This window comes from Ambystoma mexicanum, chromosome 6p (genome assembly GCF_040938575.1).
Source record: "Ambystoma mexicanum isolate Mex_15411 chromosome 6p, UKY_AmexF1_1, whole genome shotgun sequence".
NCBI lineage: Eukaryota > Metazoa > Chordata > Amphibia > Caudata > Ambystomatidae > Ambystoma > Ambystoma mexicanum.
This window is the reverse complement of record NC_090935.1, coordinates 457,602,444-457,623,668: the sequence shown is the minus strand read 5'-3', so window position 1 is coordinate 457,623,668 and position 21,225 is coordinate 457,602,444. Positions and strand designations below refer to the sequence as shown.

The following is a 21,225-nucleotide window of genomic DNA, read 5'->3' as shown; positions in this document are numbered from 1 at the left end:
GAGGGCATTCAGATTATCCCTCTTGATTCCTAATGCTGTTATTGGGCATGAATTCATATTTATCTCTTTGAAATATAAAGTTTTGTTGAAAGCTTTGTTCTGTATTTTTTCGAAAATTATAGCTCCTCATCTGAACTCTTTGTACGTAGACTTAATTGCAATTTTCATTGCACTCTCATTCTCTTCTATTAATATTTTAAAGACAAGATATGTGCAGTCTTATACAAGATAGAATTTGGTCCAGAGGAATTGATCCATAATCAGTCCACGACGAAGGCAAAATTGTATGGAACTGATTAGAGGATGACCATTGAACAGCTGGGCACATATACAAAGTACAAAGAGTATGCAACTCTTATAAGGAATAGAGATTGGTTGTCACACTATATTTATTCACATGTAGCAGGGCACAATCAGTCTTTTTGAGGTTCAAATTGAATCAATTACCTACTCTATAATGCAAGGGGCCTAGATTAGCCTTAAACTGATCTGAATGTCACTGTAGATTATGTCTCAAGATAGATGAACTGGAAACATCAAAACATGTAATACTACACTGGATGGCGACTACCAACTTAAGGCACTTGCACTTTAGTTCCTACATACATGCTGATTAAGTGCATGCAGACTTGTCTTTGTGATCCTGATTGATGGAAGGCAATAGTATTTCACTGATTTTAGCTCTTTATAGATATTTGACTAAGCTTTTTGGAATGTTAAATGAGCAGTTTTGAATTATTACTTATTGTTGTACTATATTATTACAATCATAGGGATATATTGGTTTCATTACGTGTATTTAAAGCATAATTGAGTTTTTAGGCACTTTTTTGGCTGTTTCTGTAATGAAGCTGTCACCTCATCCTATGATGTAGGTTCAAGAAAAAGTCAAGAATAAGGCAAAGAACACAGCCAGGACAAAAATCCAAGCCACAACAAACATGACAACATCATGAAAGTAGTGTTTTAGGACATTCCAAAAGAACTGGGACCATGACAGACTTTCAGAACACTTTCCTGTCCAAGCTTTTTTTTTAACTTTTTATAAACTTCACTAGGGAAAGGGATATACAGCTGTGGTCTTTTAGACTAGGGTAATCCTCCTTCCTCCCTTGTTTTGCTTAGATGCATCTCTTTTGCGTTGCATACCCTTCCTGTAGGCCAGCATACACCCAAACACCTTACCCATCTAATAAAGGGCTGGAAACCTACCTTGTGTGCATTTGGTCTGTGGTTTATGACAACAGATTAGCAGGGTTGGAGGTGGCAGCCCCCACACCTATGCCTGGGAACAGTGAGTTAGACTTTGACAGGGGTCCTGCCTGCATTGCTGGGAAGGCTTTGTTCTGCTAAAGGTGGTTCAAGCAACAGTCATCAACACCCAGAAGACTTTAACTAGTGGGCCAGAGCAATATCTAAAAAGGATACTGAAGATCTGAAGGGGTTGGGGACATTTACTGGGCATGTGACCCAATTAAAATGTCAGGAGTTGATATTGATGGGAGTCTCCACAAATGGCTGAAGAGATCAAGTGAAGGATACATGGCCTTGTGCCTGTTCAGTAACGAAATCCTTCACAGGGCACTGAAATGGATCGGGACCAGTGTGAGCTTTTTTTTCATGGAGCCTTGGATGAAACTAGCCTTTGGATGTGCCCTGCCTGTGACATCTGTGCTCCCTGTTAGAGACCTGCTTATTGTTTTACACAAGTTTTAACGTTTTTTCTGTGATGAACATTTCTCATATAAAGACCCATTTGAACCTTAATCTCAATCTGTAATACCATATATGATAAATGGATATTAAAAAGGGACATTTTTGTAACTTGTTTGGACAGAAATATCTGTTGTTGTGTTTTAATTTGGACTTTTAAGGGTTCCATTTTGCATGCATTTTATGTGTAAGCCTTGCACGTTGCCTACGTTACTGTAAGCCTCATAACAAGTCTGGTGGTCCGGAAAGAAGGGTGCCGGTATCAAAGTACCGGCACCTTTTACAGACAGTCAGACTTCGAGTATGCCTGCAGGGTCGGGTGCTCTCGGTAGGTCTGACCTGCCGGCAGCACCGGCCCCTGAAGGTCTGGTTTTCAAGGAAGCACTGGCACCATTAGCAACCGTACCAGTGCTTCTATGTCCCCATTCCGATCGAGTCCTATGGGACTCCACAGGAATGGGGACTTACAGTTCCCACTGCCTGACATCCGGACCAGGACTTGTAATATCCCTGTGGCAAAGGGATATCAGGTGGCGGAAACAGTGTTCCGAGTTTGGCAGCAAACTACTGGTAGCTGCGGTGGGTTACCACCGACCTCGTAATGAGGCCCAAGGGAAACCATTTGGGTCCGTTGGGGGAGGCAACCAGTGTGTGGCACAGTGGAATAATGCACCTAATGCACACGTCTGCGTTTTACCTCATATTCACCTCATATTCACAGGTTGGACTCCTGCAGGCCCATTAAGCCTTTTATATGTGTAACAATAAATATCTCTTAACTGTCTACAGCACACAAACCCCAACTTGGGGATAATGTGTATGAATGCTAAATGGAAATATTACATATGAGATGCGCATATCTGAATCAAGGAAAAAATGTGAAGTTAGGTTTCAGCAAGGTGATGAAAAATAAATCCGGTTACGGATGTTTTCACAGACAGAGATAGGTAGGCATAACAAGAAGCATATACATGGCTTTGGCAGGATTCCAGTCTGTTCTGTATTCATGCATTACTCATATTTGCCCTATTCTCAGGTCAATCAAGAGACATATCAATGAAAGATTGTATCTTCATTACTGCTCCTCCCTTTCTGTCTTCCATTGACATCATTATATATTTTTTGAAAAAACCCTATATTTTCCTAATGTGTCAATGCACCCAACTACTAACTGTTACATATTAGGCCCAGCCCCTAAGACCAACAAAGTCCAATATTTGTAGATCATCATGTGGGGCAGTTTAACGTGTTTCCAAGTGAATAATCCACAACAAATGCGTCAAGATATTCCTCTTGGAATACAATCTCTGAACAGTTGAGTATTGACATCATTTCTTTTTCATGTATGCATGTTGTAGGAAAATAAATCCTGGATCACAATAAAAATGCCTATCTTCTGTCCTCTTACCTGTGTGTCTCTGGGTCCTATGTTCATAGTCGTCAACAGACTCTTCAAGAAGTCAGTTACACTTTCCCAAGGGTAAATGCTGTTGGACCCATCAAGTACTATAACAATATCCAATTGGGTTTTGCACTCTGCAATACAAAGACGCGAGTACATGATAGCAATAAATATTCATTCAGTTTATAGAAAAACAATGATTAACATATCTTTATTTTGTGTTAAAATACTATATATATATATATATATATATATATATATATATATATATATATATATATTCAATTAAAAAAACCTTGTTAAAGGGACGTTATGGTTACAAGTAAAAGCGAAAACCACTGAAATTTGGCAGTTATTGTAAGCTAAGCAACCATAACTCACACCTCTACCGTGCACTGCTATGACTAACACCAAGGACATCAAAGACGACATCACAAATGTCATTGATGGTATCCCACCAGCTACCTTGCAAGCGATAAAACAGGCTGTTGATCCATATCTTTCGAAGACAACAGTACTCTGTATATACTGCAACACACCACTCTGCAGGGGGGAGCAATTCCAAAGTGCTTTTTAAGCTGTAATCGAGGAGCATGAGAAACACTGCCCCATACCTTAGATGTAACACAAGCACATCATCTTCCCCTATCCACCTGCCCCTCCATATTTGTGGTTGGTGATCCTTCCCTCATTTCCTTCCCCACCTTACTTTCTGGCATCTCCTGCAAAAACACATTTAAAAAATGTTCCTTTAGGAACCACCTTGTACAGTTAAAAAATCAAACTAAAAAAATAAGCTTATAGACTCCATCTACTTTACATTAGTGAAGTATTTAGATTGAATAAGATTCCCCAACATTTCCATTAGCATTTTGTACTATGCTAATTGAAATAATGGACAATTGTATACTAGAGAAAAAGAAAAAAGCACAGACACAATTTTCTGCCTGAAAATTCATCTCTCTAGTATACAATAAACACCATAATCCATTGCCCTTTATTACTATCCACAGTCTCTGCATGTCCCTATATAGTCCATGCCTTATTAGGAAACTCAGATTGTACATGCACACCATCACACAGGACAGCCCTTTTACTCTTTTTACTGTTATGTGTGTAACACTCCCTCATTGCCTGCTTTAAACCATTCACACATATATCCACCAATCACTTAAAAAACTCTACATATAGCCTATCAACATATTACACTTCCACCCACCAACTGCCACCTAACAATGTTCTACAAATCTTTTGTATCCACTTTCCCCATACCTTTTACAAGAAATTAGAAATAAATGCGCATATCCATTATGCAGTAAGAGAACTCCATAAATAAAAGGGGCTGTACAGATGGACAAGTGCTCATGGGAGCCCAAGAGGAAAGTGTCAAGGAACACCAAGGTGGAAGGCCACAAGTTAACTGCTGGGGCACATGAGTCACACGGGTGGGGTACATCTTAACCGTAACATCCCTTTAACAAAGTTTTTTCTCTCAATTGAATAGGTTTTTATAAGTGAAAATGTTTCATAACGTTAGATCACTAAATATAAGTTATTAATACTTTCTCTTTTAAAATATATGAAAGAACTATAAACCTCCTTTAACAAATATATTTTTATCAACACATACTGATTTGTATCGTTATCAGCAGCAGGGATGCAAGTCATTGTTCAATTGCCTAGGGCATAAGGCTTGACCATGACTCCAGCCCCTCCAAAACACCCCATTATCCACTGCACCTACCCAGCATCCTAGTTCAGTGTCCACTATACCCTCATAATGTAACCAATGGCAGTGTTCATGGCTTGCATGGCCATTCTCCACAATCCATGGGGCATGGGCTTCGGCCATGTCGCATACCCCAATAGCCGCATTAGAGTATACATTTGTCCTTGCTGAGGGCCAAGCCCACTGCCCAAAGCAAAAAGTTATATGCGTTTCGACACTTTCAAAAAAGTAAAACACAGGACAGATTAAAAAAAAAAACATCCTTTAAGGTCCTTGCTTATGCTCTTTGCACAAGTTCGCTGCAATCCCATCCAGCATTCCAGGAGGCAGCCGCAAGCAGAATTATTTTATCTCATTTAAACCCAGAGTTTCGGCCATGCCACATGCCCCCATAAGTAAATCACAGTAGGCATTTGTTCTTGCCGAGGGCCAGGCCCAATGTCCATGCACCAAACGTATATCACTATTTTTGTGCCACTGCCCACAGCAGAAAAGTTATATCACTATTTTTATACTTATGTTTTGACACTTCAACAAAAAGAAACAGAAAATATATTTGCAAAACTATTCTTTCACGTCCTTGCTGACGCTCCTTGCACAGGTTTGCTGCAATCCCGTCCAGCTCTCTGGGCTACAGCCGAGAGCAGAATTGTTTTTCCCATTTAAACCTAGAGCTTTGGCCATATCGAATGCCCCAATAAGTAAATCAGAGTAGGCATTTGTCCTTGCCGAGAGCTAGGCCTATTGTCCATGCACCAAATTTATATAACTATTTTTTTGTGCTTACATTTGGACATTTTGATAAAATAAAAAACAACACAGATTTGCAAAAACATGCTTTCAGGTCCTCGCTCACACAATCTACACCTTCTAAAAAAATGTATCTAAGAAAGAGACAATATTCTCTGTTTCCCCAATACATGTGGACAAATTGGAAATATCACACACAGAAATAACTGAAGCATCTTTGCTACTGATTGACGATAGTGCTCCTGATGTTCACTTCACTCTTCCTAGTGTTGAGGACTTACACACCACTATGGAATCGCAAACCACTATACTTTTGGACAATTGGCCATTGAAGGTACTAAAATACATTGTATCTGACTGCTGCCTAATCGAGATTATGAAAATGATGAAATGCGATCATAAATTGCATACGAGGATTTGTGAAGAGCCATTGGTGAAGTTTACTAGTGTAGTCAAAGGCATCAACCTGAAGATCAAAGGTAGCTGTCTTCACCACCATAACTCATTTTCGTGGTCTGCTCAGCCTATACTTGGAAGAGTGCCTGCTGGAAATTTACTTTTTTCATCTGTTTTGTTGTTAAGTGGATCAATGTACAGAGCAATTTCAAGTTATTCTAACTTTGTGGGACTCAAGTTCCTTTCAAAAACCCTGTACTACAAATATCAGAAGGATTTCTTGTTCCCCACTATTAGCCAGGCATGGCCACTCGTACAGAAGGCAATGGACAATGCTCTTGTTGATAAAATGCTCTGGCTTTCTCGTGATGGATAGTGTGACAGTAAAGGTTTTTCTGCTAAATACTGCACTTACCACTCCCAGGAGATGGGAACCAAAAAAAAATAGTGAGTTCCATCATCATGAAAGTATCTGAATGTACATCTTCTATTGCCATGGAAAAATATGGTTTCATTAAATCCATTTAACTCCTGCAATCCAGAGGAATGCAAATAGACCTGATAGCCACTGACAGGCATGTGTCAATAGCCAAGGCCATGTGATAGCAGTTCCCAGACATAAAGCATAAATATGATGTCTGGCATGTCGCAAAATCAGTTGCAAAAAAATATTACAGCTGCTGGAAAGAAAGGATACAGAAAACATGTTACATTGGTCACAGTCTATCAGCAACCATCTTTGATGGAGCTCAAAAATGTGTAATGGCTCTGTAGATATTCTGCTTGAAAAATGGTGTTCACTGATGCACCACTATTCTTACATACACTCTTGGAAGGAAAACAAAAATTTACATGAGTGTGCACATGAACCATTGATCAAGGAGCAGGAGCATAAGAAAAGGTGGTTGGTTCCAGGCCCCCTTCTTCACACAGTACTTAAGAAGATTGTGTATTACAAAATGTTTTAAAGAGACATGATGGGACTCTTTGAATTCTGCCACACTGGAGATTTGTAGGTGTTCCATAATATGTGCCTAAAGTACATGCCTAAAAGGTTGCATTTTGGCCCATACGGTATGAAAGCCAGAACACGAATGGCTGTACTTGCACACAATGAAAATGTTGGAAGGGAACAAGCAAACACTGCAGGAACTTTCAGGATGCCTCATTACAACAAGAAGTTCACCAAAAGAAGTTAAAAGTTGCAGTTAAAAGGAGCAACATGGCAGCCTATAGGTTCTGAAAATGTGTGAATATGAAAGGGTTGAATTTGAAATTTAAACTATTCATTTCATCTCTGTAATGTAACGCCATGTGTATCGATCAAAAATTGGCAATGGAAGATAATACATTTCTGTGAAGAATGCAAAGACATCGATTAATCGATCAACGAACGGAATCAGCATTATAAGATCACCGTTCACAGTTCATAAAAAAGTTAGAACCATGCAATTTTCACTAGCTATAACCTTAACTGGAAAAAGTTAGCCATGTTTTCGTGGACTTAATTACCTCTTTTCAGCATTATGTCAAAATTAAACATGCGTTTAATGCTCCCGGCTATTGCTGTTTTCTTCAAAATAAATAGTTTTAATCATTTTTGTGAAAAGAAACAAAAGTTTTGCATCTGTTGTCAATGTGTGTGTGTTTATGTTCCTGGTTCTGCATTAAATAACATTATCACATTGGTGATGACAGGGTATGTTTGGCTATGCTGCCCACTAACATCATTAAAATAGGTGGAGCTCATCGTGAGCATCTAGTGATGTCAGCGTTAGAAGCGGGTGATCTGAATTAGTGCCACAAGGGCACTTGAACTTAGTGTGATGGATCAATGGATAAGATTAGCACAAGATGGCAGTACCCAACCCATAGTTTTCACAAGTGTTAAATTGAGAAAAACCCAGGTAAATTGCAGTGGAGTTTCTTTTTAAACGATCAACGTATGATCTAAAATACATGCCCGATCGATAGTGACAATAACATTTCTGACTGAATTACCCCTTTAACACGAAAGCTGTATAAAAACAATGGTAGGTGTTGTCCCTGTCCATGTTTAATAACTGTTGAATGCTTATTTGTTTATTCAACTTATAAATCACCCAGGGTAACATGTGAACGTGGCTCTGATCACATAGATGAAGAGTATTTGAAAGGATACATAGTGTAAAACGTCTGTGATCTGATTGTATTGTTCTCTGGATTAGATTGAAAACTATCATACAACAGGTTTCATGAAAATGTTTATATTGCATATGTTTTTTACAAAATTGTATTTGCTTTATGATTTCAAATCATGTATAACTATTATGGAATTTAAATTATTACTCACAAATCTTATGGCAAGAAAAATTAGTCTTGATTGGTTTCTGGTGTAGGTCTACTTGCTCTTGCTTTAATTATTGTTAACTGCTTGCTTTACCTCCATTAAAGGAGTAAATATATCTGTGATTTCACTCTTTGTATAAACCTAATAAGCAAACAATTCAGAAGGAGGGTTGTAAGGTTGAGGATCATGTATGGAGCTGCCAGTAAATCTCATGTAATTTCCTTTATTAGTACTTGTTAAGTAAGATCAAAGTACATGGGAGAACCCACTGGTGCCCACAATCCAGGAAACCTTTCCCAACTGTCACTGGTGGAACAATAGGGGGTGTGGATATTCCACATATACTCACGTGACATCACCCACTCTGGTATAACACAAGCAGGCACCCACAAACAGACAGGAACAGGTGAGTCAATATACTACACAGCTACCTTCCTTACAACACACACCCTTTCAAGCAACACACTTCCCTTTGAGCAGCTCACAAAATATCACCCACTTAAACCACCAAGTGCACACCAATGTAGAAGAAACCTCCTACTAGCTTGCTGTGGGACCAAATAGTAGAAAAACACCATCTGCCAACTTCACATCAATTTTACCTTTGCACCAACACACTCACACACACACACACTCACATGTACACACACACCCACACACACACAGACACCCCCACACACAAACACATACTAAGACACATGCTTAAGCTAATCCTAAGTCATCACCTGGAAGGTGGTGAACAGGGGCAAAGCAGGCAAATTCCAACCACGTAGGAGACCAGGGGAAAATATAATTTCATAAGAGAATTTATTAAGGCTAATGCTCCCAACCAGCTACAGGAAAGGAGAGACCACTAGGACATCCAGACCCATCACCCCTACTTTCATCCACAGTGAATAGATTACAGTACTACTACTCACTCACATGAAACAAAAGAGTACATGGGTAGTATAGCTCAGTGGCAAAATGCTTGTCTTGGAAGCAATACGATACAGAGCAACACAAGTTTGAGTCCCGGCTCTGCGCTTAGAAACCTCTTTGGTATTACCTGCATTATAAAAAAAACAATTATAATAACAACTAACAATCGTAGCTATAGGAAAGTCAGTTGATGACAATTCACGTAAGACTTTTCATAGTACCAGGATAGTGAAAACCCATTACAACATTCACCAACCCAGAATGATGCGATAAGCAATTATCCATTTGCACATGCACTTCACTTCAACAACCTATAATGTGATAACATCTTGAATACAACCTTGTTGCTAGAACATTATCCTGTGCATCCTGTATGCAATACCTTGTTGCCAGATCATTAACCTCAACATCCTGCATGCAATGCCTGGTTTCCGGATCATTAACCTCAACATCATCTATACAACGGCTTGTTGCCAGGTTATCAAAATGATACCTTTCACAACTCAATTTTAACTTCAGATCTTTCAATCAACAATGTATTGTTTAACACTATTCCACAAAGACAACACTCCTTGTTGCCAGAAACTCACAAACATATTAATTGCTTTTTTACTGAACTTCAGGAGGTGACTGACACCATTCCACACTCGTATTACCTTTGCTGTTGTTATGCACACCATCATCTGTTTAATTAATCTGCAGTTATCACCTCACGCTGCTCCTCTTTAACAGTTTGTCTAACCCCAGAATGATGTACCATGCCTAGAATAATTGATATTGGACATCTTTGGATCTTTTTATAAATAATACAAATGAAAACATTGCCCTTAACACAGGCTCGATTATGGTCTTAACTAATCAGTCCATCTGTGGATGTAATTTGGTGTCAGAGTGGGTGATGTCAACTGAGTCTATTTAGAATGTCTCTACTCCCTGTTGTTCCACCAGTAAAAACTGGGAACTTTTACTTGGGTGGTGGGCACTGGTGTGTCCTCCTACATCTACTTTGTTTTTACCTAAAATGTACTAATAAAGGGACATACATTAGACTTATGTGCAGCTCCTATACATTGTCTTCCTCATTACAAAGGCTGTGAAGGATGCTCTCATCCTTATTAATATACTCAATTTAGCTTTTAAATTCAGGTTCCAATCTGTAAGTGATTTCAATCCAGCACTCCAACTAAGTCAACGCCTAGTATAGGATGACCAATGGAAACCCTTATATATATATTTTTATGTCAAAGTTCGTTTAATTCTGGATGATGTACCCTTATATAACGCCCCTCTCTTTGAACCCCCATGGTCTCACTGAACCAAGAGATAGCGTTGTTTTGTAAATTAAAATATTTATTTGAAGAATTTAACAATATATAGATTATACTTTTATGAATATGAATAATATCTGAATATCACACTTATGCATATAAACAATGATCAGCAATGGGTAATATTACACTATCAACAATCTCTTTAATCAATTAGGAGTAGAAATAGGAAGATAATATATCAGAGAATACTTGGCATGGTTCAAGGAAATGCAATGAGAGGAAAGAATGCAGCACAGAAATAAAACTTGATATGAATTCAATCAAAAGACAATATGATCCCTCTTTCCCCCTGTTATTACTCACTCCCCCCAGTTTGCAATATGAAGAGGTGGAAGAGGGAACACAGGTTTCAGGAATAACTGATATGAAAGACTGCAGTTCAATCGCAATTCCCTTAGCAAGCTTAGAGAGAACAGGAATGCTTTAAAAAAAACAGGTCAATATGCTTTTGAATGTAATATGAATTGAATGGAAAAAGTGCTAACAATGATTTTAATTCGCTAAATGGGATTCAGAACCATTGAGAGTGGCTGGGGATAGGTTTAGGTCAACACTAGCAATGATTATAGAATGATTTGCAGATAGTAAACGAAATTCAGAATTTGAAAGCAAGAAATAGCTATTTTACATGAAGTGAAATTGAGCCAACTGCGAAATCGCTGCAACTTTTCCGCGTGCGGGAAACGCGATTACAGCAAAACTATAAGGAATTGGAATGTGGTTTTGGGTACGTTTGAAAGTGAGGATCTTAGCTTCAAAACGACATGGGACGTGCGGTTCAAAAGTTACAGAGGATTTTGTAAAGGTTGATTTTTCAGAAACAGAGTCAAGATTTCAAAATGACAGATTGCGCTTTAAAGATTTGGAACCAATATGGACCTATACTAAGGGGCTATGAAAATACAAGATACCCAACGGGACAACCACCAGAACAGGGTGCCTTCCACTCTGGTTGTTGTGCGCCAAGACACTTGACTTTCTTCAGAAAATATCAGCGCATAGATGATTATCACTACAGTTATCACATACAATATAATGGGAAGAATTCAGGATGGACACACGATTCTATAATGCAGTTCTGGATAGGTTTTAAATGGATTGAATAGGATTACTTTAAACTAAGAGCTGACTATGGACAGTTCTAGACTAAATACTCACTCCTATGGCTTTGGAATGGAATGGGCCCGTCAAAGATCTGGTGAAGGGTTTGGACTTCACTCGCCACTGGACAGGTCTCAGGCACTGGGTTCTGCTCTCAGCAAGGACCTCTGGTCTGTGCAGCCTCTTGGACTGGATCTGACGGGTTCTGGGTTACAGCTCTGCTGGACAGATCTGGATCTTGGGTTCTAGCATGGGGTTCTTAGCTAGAACAGCAAAACAGCTCAGCCAGGCTGTTGGGTTTTGTGGTGCCCCTTGGAAGTCTAGGGGTTTGAATCAGGTTGCAAAAGATTCTGAAGGCCTGCTGAAAAAGGGTTCAGCTTCTTGGGTTAGGCCTCTCTGCTTCAAAGTTCTAGAGTTTGGTTCTAGAGTCTGGTCTCTGGATCTATGTCTGGAGCCTGGATCTTCCTGCAGGGTGCTTTGACAAGAAATCAGTTGAGGAGTGGAAAGTGTGTCTCCCTGTGGGTCCTCAACAGTCCCTATTTATCCTTTTTCCAAAGTGGTTGGGGAGGCTGATTATCTATGCCCAACCCTCTAAGGATCTGATAGGTCAGAGAATTCCCTGTCCACTGATTTGAGAAAGGAACAGTGTGTCATCAGGTCTCAGAGTAATGCTGCCATTACAACCTAGGGAAGAACCTCACCTTTGCTTTTACTTAGAAAATCTATTCTTCCCAAAAACATATTTCCCGTATGCACAACTTGTTCATAATACATAATTACATGACAAATTGCTTAAGGTACATTTCTGCCCAACTCTCATTTTCCTACGAGCTATGGTTCATAAATGACACCTTTTCACGCTTTTGGTGGGTTTCTCAATGTTAGTTCTGCACCAATTTGTATACATGCATGCACATCCCCTCTGGGCACATTCCTGTAATTTTTCATGTTCCTAACATAAACACCATGGCTACAATATGAATAATTTCCGGGGTTTAGTCTGAGAACATCGTAAAGATTCCAGCTAAGTCTTAAACTGTGAGCCAATTTTTCATTTTAACAATCTCTAAGTTTCATATTTTTGTCAGTTCAGTACACTTTGCTATAAATATTTTTCTAAAACATACATTTACACCAACTTCAATCAACAATTTCAGTCTGGCCCTCCTCCAGAGCTGGGCTGAGTCAGAGGGTCACATGGATTTCCTTCCTGCCAGAGCAGTTGTTTGTCAGTTATCTGAATTAGCATTCCTATTCAGCCCAAGGAATACATTTTTTCTTGGTCCAGGCAGCAGGGGAAATCTCCTCCTCTTCTGATTAACATGCCAATGCCAAATGCTCTCCTTTTGGTGGGAATGAACAAGGTGTGAGATTCTCAGGGGAAGAAGGCCTCTTGGGAGTTTTAACTGAATCAGGTTACCTTCTGGTCAATTGTAACATAGTTCCTTGTGAAAGAAATGCATTTATACATTTAAAATAAGCAAACCCATCTTTACTTCCAGTCCTTTTTCAACATGAAAATCAATGTGTGGTACTCTTATATGGCATTTTGATGGAACTCTCTTCTTTGGCATAGTTTGAGTTCAATGTTCACTTTACACAAAATAGGTTTTAAATAGCCGGCTTCTGACAGAGGTGAGTAACAGTAATACACCCATTTTTGACAGCTTTCTTTCCATCAACTATCTTTAAAAGAGGATTTTGTATTTATGTGGATTCTTGCAGTAGAATAATGTGGAACACCCAACAAGGAGGTTGTATCTTTTAGGTGGTTAGTGAGCCATGATTTTTGCACATTTTTGACAATCAAGAAAACGGATTTCCAAACAGCTCTGTGTTTCTTCTTGGCAATCAGCATTGCTTTTTCAAGTGACCTCAGGCTACTTTGTGAGTAGCCCAATGGTGGGTTTTGGCAGTGGTCTCCTGTGTTACCACTGACATAGGCAAAAGTGGAGGGCGGCCTATTTTTCAGATTTTTACTGCGCAATTCTGGGTGATTTTGAGCGAGTAGCATGCTTTCCGGTGGCCATTTCTGAGGTTTCTGCTGACAGCAATGCACACTAATGTTGCAGGGCCTGGACCAGTGGGTTGAGACATCCCACACAACATAAAGATTGATCAGTCTATCCCCTCTCATTGATGGTAGTAAGTACATGGCAATCAATGATAAAGGACATTGTGAATTTTGCAATGATACAAATGTGCAATCTTGTATTAAGTATTATGAGCTTTTCTGTTATTGGGAAAATAATAAGAATGTTTCAATCTATGGGTCCGCAATGGCCATACCGTTGTGTCATCTGGAATTCCTGCATCATTTAATTCAGAGTTTTACTTTAGATGGGCTTGACTGGTGATAGGACTGCCTTTAATATTGTTCTTTTATGAAGAAAGTACAACAATAAAATGTTGACTCTCATAAGCATTGACATGATGATCAAGATGATTGCTAATTGGCCCTCAGTTAAACTATTCTGATAAATTCCCTTTGCACTCTTATCCAATACCATCATGAATGTTAACCTATCCTGTTCATTAAAGGTCCCTGTAATAAACAAATATTTGAAATATTCTCGGATCCTTAATTTTGAAAAATAATTTAGTTTTTTCCTATTTGTGATAGATCATGCCATTTTACAAATTTTGTTGGCCCATCTCCTTCTTAATAATTATAATACACATCTGTGTTACTATCTAGTGCATAATGCTGGATTCCTACATTTATAGTGCTGTTATAATAGGTGTCACTTTTACCGTTTTGGATAATACTCAGTATATCTGAAGAATAAAGGCCTGAATCAGCCCTGCAAAGTGATTCCAGCTCCCCAAGTGCAGGTTGTCCCAGGCCAGAGGCAGGCATATTACTTGAGAACTGTTCATATCGTGATTTATTTAGGTGAGCGACTTAAATCAGACACATATGATCATTAGTTTTACATACCATCAATATTAATTGTATACTCAAGTCAATGTTCTCATTTCAAAGTGTTTCTGAATGGCAAACAAGATATATCCCATTTAATTTCATAATGTTTTAGAGTGTAAGAGAAATGCAAGAACCTGTTAGCGAATAAATGGAAATCCTCTCCTAATATGCCTATTTTTCACTGCTGGGGCCAGGATGATCTTTAGAAATTATATAAATAAATGACAAATGGCTTTCCCATTCATCTTAACAAAATATTATAACTAATTGTTAAATAAATTAGGGAAAGTGAAAGAGGAGTCAATGGTAATTACTAATCAAATGTGTCAGTCCAGAGCGGTTTTTGAAGGTAATTTAAAAAGAGAAGAAGGTGTTATCAGTTCGGTCAGGATTCCCCACTGTCAATGCAAGAATTGGAAATAATAGAGTACTCACCCAGCTCAAATATCATACAAATAATTAATGCAATCCAGCAGCCAGTAAACACATTTGTTAGCTAATATTTGGCAAGCGTCAACTCTTAATTTATTTTAGAATGCCTGTAACGATTTATCTCCACTAAGAAGGCCATTATCATGTAGAGCAGCTACTTAGGTCAAGGTAAACACAGATGTAAATTATTTAAATGAAAAAGAGCCAGAACCACAATACAATTGGAAAGCCAGTTCTGAGGCACATGTAAACGCTGTTCAGGCACCATCTTCTGCTTTTCGGAATAAGCTACAGGTCTGCAAGAAGTTGGGGAAGCTGGACTGGACCAAGACGCCAGCTCAATCAGTTAATACATTTGAGGTCTCAAACCTTATAGGCCAGCTACACCAATAGTCTTCTCTTTCTTCAAATGCCAGAATGTTCATCACTGATAGAAATCAACATTGAATGCTAGACTCTAACTCTATGATACATATTTTTGATATGGGATAAAATGGAACAATGATGGAAGGGTGAGGGTAAGCTTCATGACTTGAGTTTCAGAATTTGTGTGGAGTGTGGATTCTTCAAAGTGCCCCACAAAGTTGGGTGATCAATCCTTTGGCATATATGAGGTGCAGCAGCTACAAGGAAGTGAAGAGAAGCATGCTAAGTGTGAAGGAAAGGGCATTTAGGAGGGGGAATAGGATGGATAGTCCAATCATGCTGAAATGTCGAAGGTGCAGTATCGCAGGCGTATTGCTAGGTAATGTTCTCTACATGAGCTCCTTAGAACGCTTTATGCAAAAGCTAAATGATGAAAGCAGAATGAACAAAGAGAAACATAATTCATATATAATTTTAGGCATGTCCTTCCTTCCAAGTTCATTCTAATGGGTGATTTTAATATGTGGCTATGTGATGCATTTGATCAGGCTGCTCTGAGGGACGACTCACTACTTAAAGAATTGGGCTTTATGCAGCAGATACATGAAGCAACCCATAATAGAGGAAATACTCTAGATTGGGCTGCAACACTTAATACAGTGTTTTGTGAGCCAACTGTGTCCCCCGCCCATGGTCGGACTGCTATTTTGTTACTTTTTAAGTAGTGCTGTCTAAGCAACCAAAAAGGGAATACATTACCAGAACCTTAATAACATCAAGAATACTGCGGAAGCTGTCCCCAGAGGCTATGGAAGCCTTTTTAGCACCCCTAACATTCAACATAACTAATGCCAACTCAGCCAATGATGTGGCCTTTATGTACCAGGATGGTGTATCTAAAGCTGTCAACACAATTGCTTCATGTAAAATGAGACTAGTGTCAAAGAAAAAAGTAAATGCATGGTACTCGTCAGAAGTTTGGTGGTTGAAAGCGAATAAAAGGAAAATCTTTGATGTCTAGTCTGAATCAAAAGCATCAGGAAATAAGGAGGCATACTCAAGTGCTGCCAGCACATATAAAATGGCAATAATTGAGGGCAAAAAATCCATGCTTAACAACAGGATTAATAATGCTGAGCAAGAATTGTTTAAAATTCTGAAGAGGTTAGAGAAACAATCTCCTTAAAGCACGGAACGGGGTCTCGAGAGATTGCACCTGGTGTGCCTCGATCCAAGAGGCCTTGTTTAACAAGCTACATAGGATCAAAGTAAATGTTACTATCAAAGGTTGCATGTTAGATACGGGAGACGGAATAGAGGAAGTTCCGGATAAAATGGCTGAGTCCTCCCAGGAGTCCGGCCAGACAGAGCTTACTTTTAGATCAGTTACAGAGGTCGTGATGGCCCTTGCTCCAGCCTTGGCCGATTTCTGCAATCACTTACAATCTTTCGCTCCTAGTGCTTTCCCCTCTCTACATAACCACTCTCTTGTGCACTCCTCCTTAAAAACCTTCTGCCAATCCAACCTGTCTGGCTGACTATCACCCGATGTCTATCACTCCTTTCCTGGGCAAACCTCTGGAAAAAGCTGGCCATCCACAGCTTGTTTTCCACACTGAAACTGTTGGTTATCTCCATGACCACTAATTTGGCTTCAGAGCAACCAGAGGCACGGAAACTGCTCTCCTGAACACCTGTGAAGATCTGCTCTTCAATCTCAACACCAGCACCCTTTCTATCCTCATCCTCCTTGAACTTCCTTCTGCTTTCAACACGGTCAATCACACCATCCTGATCAATTCACTCCATGAAGACCTGGGTATCGCAGATCAGGCCTGGAGTGGCTCAGCTCTTTCCTCCTGGACCGACCCTCTCAGGTCCAACTTGGGTCCTTTCTCTCTGCCACCCCTATTTCCACATGTGGTGTCCCCAAGGGCTCTAACCCCTCACCCTGGCTATCCATGTGGCCCCACCTAATCTCTACCTTCTGCTCTAACTTTCAGTGTTATGCTTTCAAGCTCCCTACAGCCTTCTCTTCTGCCTCACACATTTCAGATTGTCTATCCGCGATTCAGAGTTGGTGCGCCTCCAACAATCTCTGCCTTAATGCCAGTAAGATGGAGATCCATCTCATCGTGACCCCTGCTCCCAATTTACCTCTTTCACTCTGGCTGCCCTTCATGGGCCCTCTTCCTTCATCTTCCTGTGAGGCAAAACACCTTGATGTCATCTTCGACTCCTCTCTCTCCTTCTCCCCTCACATCACTGACCTTTCCAAGAATGCACATTACCAGCTGCACCTTCTCAGAGGTACTCTTCCTTCTCTCACTTTCCCCCAGAAGCTCTTTGTCTTCAGAGACCTGGTTCTCTCTAGGCTGGACTACTGTAACGGCCTCTTTCTCAATCTGCCTTCCTCTACTCTCCGCCCTCTGCAACTAATCCAGAACAGGACCGCAAGACTTCTCCTAAGCCTCAAGCCCAGAGACCATATTTCTTCAGCCCTGAAACCTCTCCATTGGCTACCGGTGGCTACAAGGATCAAGTTCAAGACCCTCTGCAGGGTCCACAAGGCTTTCTGGGTCTGTGGCCCACAAAACATTCAACACTCTCTTCCTAAATAGCTTCTCTCGAGCCCTTTACACCGCTGCCTCCCACTCTCTGAGGGTCAGATGCTTCTCCAGGCAGAGAGGTGGGGGTAGATCCCTTTCCTTTGCAAGTGCCTCCCTCTGGAACGGCCTCCCTGCCCCTCTCAAACTTGAGCCGGATGACATGAAGTTCCAGAAGCAGCTCAACACCTTCATTTTCTATTCTGCTTTCTCTCCCTCCCTCCCCTGCTAACCTACTTGTCTGCTAAACCGACTGTTTGCTTGATTAGCCTCAGAGTCTCACTGGGTACCGGGCTCCTCTTTGACCAGTCTCCCCCGCACTACCCCCGGGCCTGTTGCACAATAGGGGCTGTAACTGTAACCTCTACAGTCCCCCGCCTCCTTGCACTTCCCCACAGCCACGCTGCCGTGGCCGCACTTACTCAGAGCAATGCTGCCCTGATTGCACTTTCCCCTTCACTCCCCCTTGCACTTCCCCCATTCCCGTCCCCTGGTCTTTGCATTACTGCACTTGCACGATCTGAATGACACAAGGCCTAGTAAGATTGTTTGTCTTGTACTCCCTCCGTACTCTCTCTTGTCTTGTCATGCCTAGAAACACATGTGTACAGGCATGTTATAAATAAATTATCATTTCATATTATTAGGAAAGGTAAGCCTACCAGCTATGCAGGAGATGTTTGCCCTTCGATTGCTGTTAAGGCATGCCTAACCTTACTGATCACCTCCATAACAAAATTAGTCAACCTGTCATTCCAGGAGTGTCACGTGACAGACCTTATTAAGAACGTTTGAATCAAGCCATTGTTAAAAATGTTAAGTCTTGACCCTCTCCTTCTGGCCAATTATCGACCTATCATGAATATGGCCTTCCTGTTAAAAAATATTTCACAGGGTGGCATATTTGCAAGTTCTGGATCACTTAGAGAGGAATAACTTTCTGAGCAAGTGGGGAGTCAGGCTTTATGCCAGCTCATGGTATGGAGACAGCCTTGTTACAGTTTTTTTGACAGGGGGAAACTGGTACTACTCCTGCTCTTAGATCTGTCCATAGCATTCGACCTGGTGGACCATGCCATGTTGACGTATACACTTCATAAGGTGACTGCATTTTTCATACCAGTGACTTCATGGGTAAAATCCTTTCTGGAGAATTGGTCAGCAAGGGTATGCAGTGGAACCACAGAGGCAGCCCCAGTTAAGGTTTTGTGTGGGTTCCCTCAAGGAGCCTCACTTTCACCATCACTAAATAACAACTTCACCCGTCCATTATTTCAAATGTTGGAGGACAGGGTAGTTACATTTACAAATTACGCAGATGACAACCAGTGCATAATTCCCCTGGCATGGGTTATATGAAGAGGACTTGAGAAACAGCAATAGAGTGTTTACACTGATTCAGTCCTAGATTCAGTCCTAGATGGTAAGGAATGAACTGGCCCTAAACGTTGACAAGACCGAATTCATGGTTGCAGGCACGGCAGCCAGGCTATGTAAACTAGGTCCAGCATATCATATCTCATGATTGCTGGCTGTAGGATTGCTAAGCAAGCTAAGATGACAACACTGGGGGTTTACTTGGTTTACTTGGATCAAACTATGAGTATGCAGAACCAAGTTAATAGTCTGGTGTCTACATCACTGTTGACACAGATTTGTCTATTTGTTTTGTCCAAAACAAACTGTGTCATTGTAGCCAAGGCAATCATAGTCACAACAATGTACTATTGTAGTAGCCTCTTAGGAGGCATTAAGAAGCGTGAATCCTCAAAACTGCAGGTGTTCCAGAACAGTGTGGTGAGTGCGGTAGAGGAGCAGAAAAGGGAAGATCACGTCTCTCAAACCAGAAAAAGCCTCCATCGGCTGCCAATGGAAGCCAGAATCACGTATTGTCTGTTCACTATAACACATAACTGTCTGTTGGATGCCACCCCAGAGTGGCAGAGACTGGCCAAAAAGCACACACAGAGAGTACTAAGATTGAATGATACCAATTTTCTTAATGTTCCTAGGACGACATTGTCTACAGTAAGTAGAAGTGCACTCTAAGCCGCAGCTCCCAGGACGTGAAATGCTCTGATCTTAGAGGTATCAAATCATTGGAGAGTTTCAAGCAAAGACTAAAACATATTTTTTTTTTAAAATGTCATATAGCTCTGGTAGTCTGGTAGATTGAATGATACCAATTTGCTTAATGTTCCTAGGACGACATTGTCTACAGTAAGTAGAAGTGCACTCTAAGCCGCAGCTCCCAGGACGTGAAATGCTTCTGATCTTAGAGGTATCAAATCATTGGAGAGTTTCAAGCAAAGACTAAAAACATATATATTTTTTTAAATGTCATATAGCTCTGGTAGTTTGTTATTCAACCCGGCCCTCAGTACCCAGGGTAGTCAGCTTGGTTTGTGGTTGTTTGTGAGTATGCACCCTTTGGTTGCACCCAGTGCTCTTATGCATTCAGGCCTTTCTCTGCACTTTATAATTAAATACATTAGAAAATTAAATTAGATAAACGGACGAGCTGTCATGTGGGTAATCACCATAAGGAGTCTCATGGAGGGAGGAAGGGCCAGGAAGGATAGACGTTCTACCTTTCCGGTGTAAGGTGCAGCTGACTGTATTGTTTTTACAAATAATGTACACCTTTCCATGTTTTGATGATTTCTATCATTATTATCGAATTGTGTCTACTTAGTTTTGAAGCGAGTTCCAAACTCTATAGAATTACATATGTTTATTCATCTAAACTCCATTAGTTTGCTGTCCATATTCTACCAACTGGTGACACGCCGGCCCTTCATGTTCCCCAGATTTGCACTTGCCTGCCTTTTGCTCCCCCACCCAGTAAGCTTATCTCCTACCTTCCCATGACAAATAGGCCCTCCCAAAACCAAGACACTCAATGTCAACTCTTTCCTGGCCTGTTGTATACATGCTCATCCCAATATCTGGACACCTACAGAGGTCCAGCAATTCACCTCTATCCTGACCTTCAGTAAGTACTTAAATCCCATTTTGTGGATACCCACCATTGTCTGGGGAGTCACCTCATCCCTCACCTGCCACAGTATGGGTTCATGTTGCATTTAGAAAACCTCCAGTGTGTCCTCCCAACCCACTATCAAGGAACCCACAGAGCTTTAGCAACTCACCTCTGTCCTGAACTCAGATTTGCTGTATTATACAAATACATACAGAGAGCTCCAGTAGGGCACCTTAGTTC

General features: G+C 40.5%; 1 protein-coding gene across 2 annotated transcripts in view; it reads right to left on the bottom strand.

Moving 5' to 3' along the window:
* ITGA1 (integrin subunit alpha 1) overlaps positions 1 to 21,225 on the bottom strand; it is a 1,202,180-nt gene that overhangs the window by 740,207 nt on the left and 440,748 nt on the right. For both annotated transcript variants that reach the window (XM_069627258.1, XM_069627257.1), the window contains exon 6: positions 3,122 to 3,249. In XM_069627258.1, coding sequence (XP_069483359.1) covers positions 3,122 to 3,249 — 128 coding nt within the window. The remainder of the gene's footprint in view (positions 1 to 3,121; positions 3,250 to 21,225) is intronic.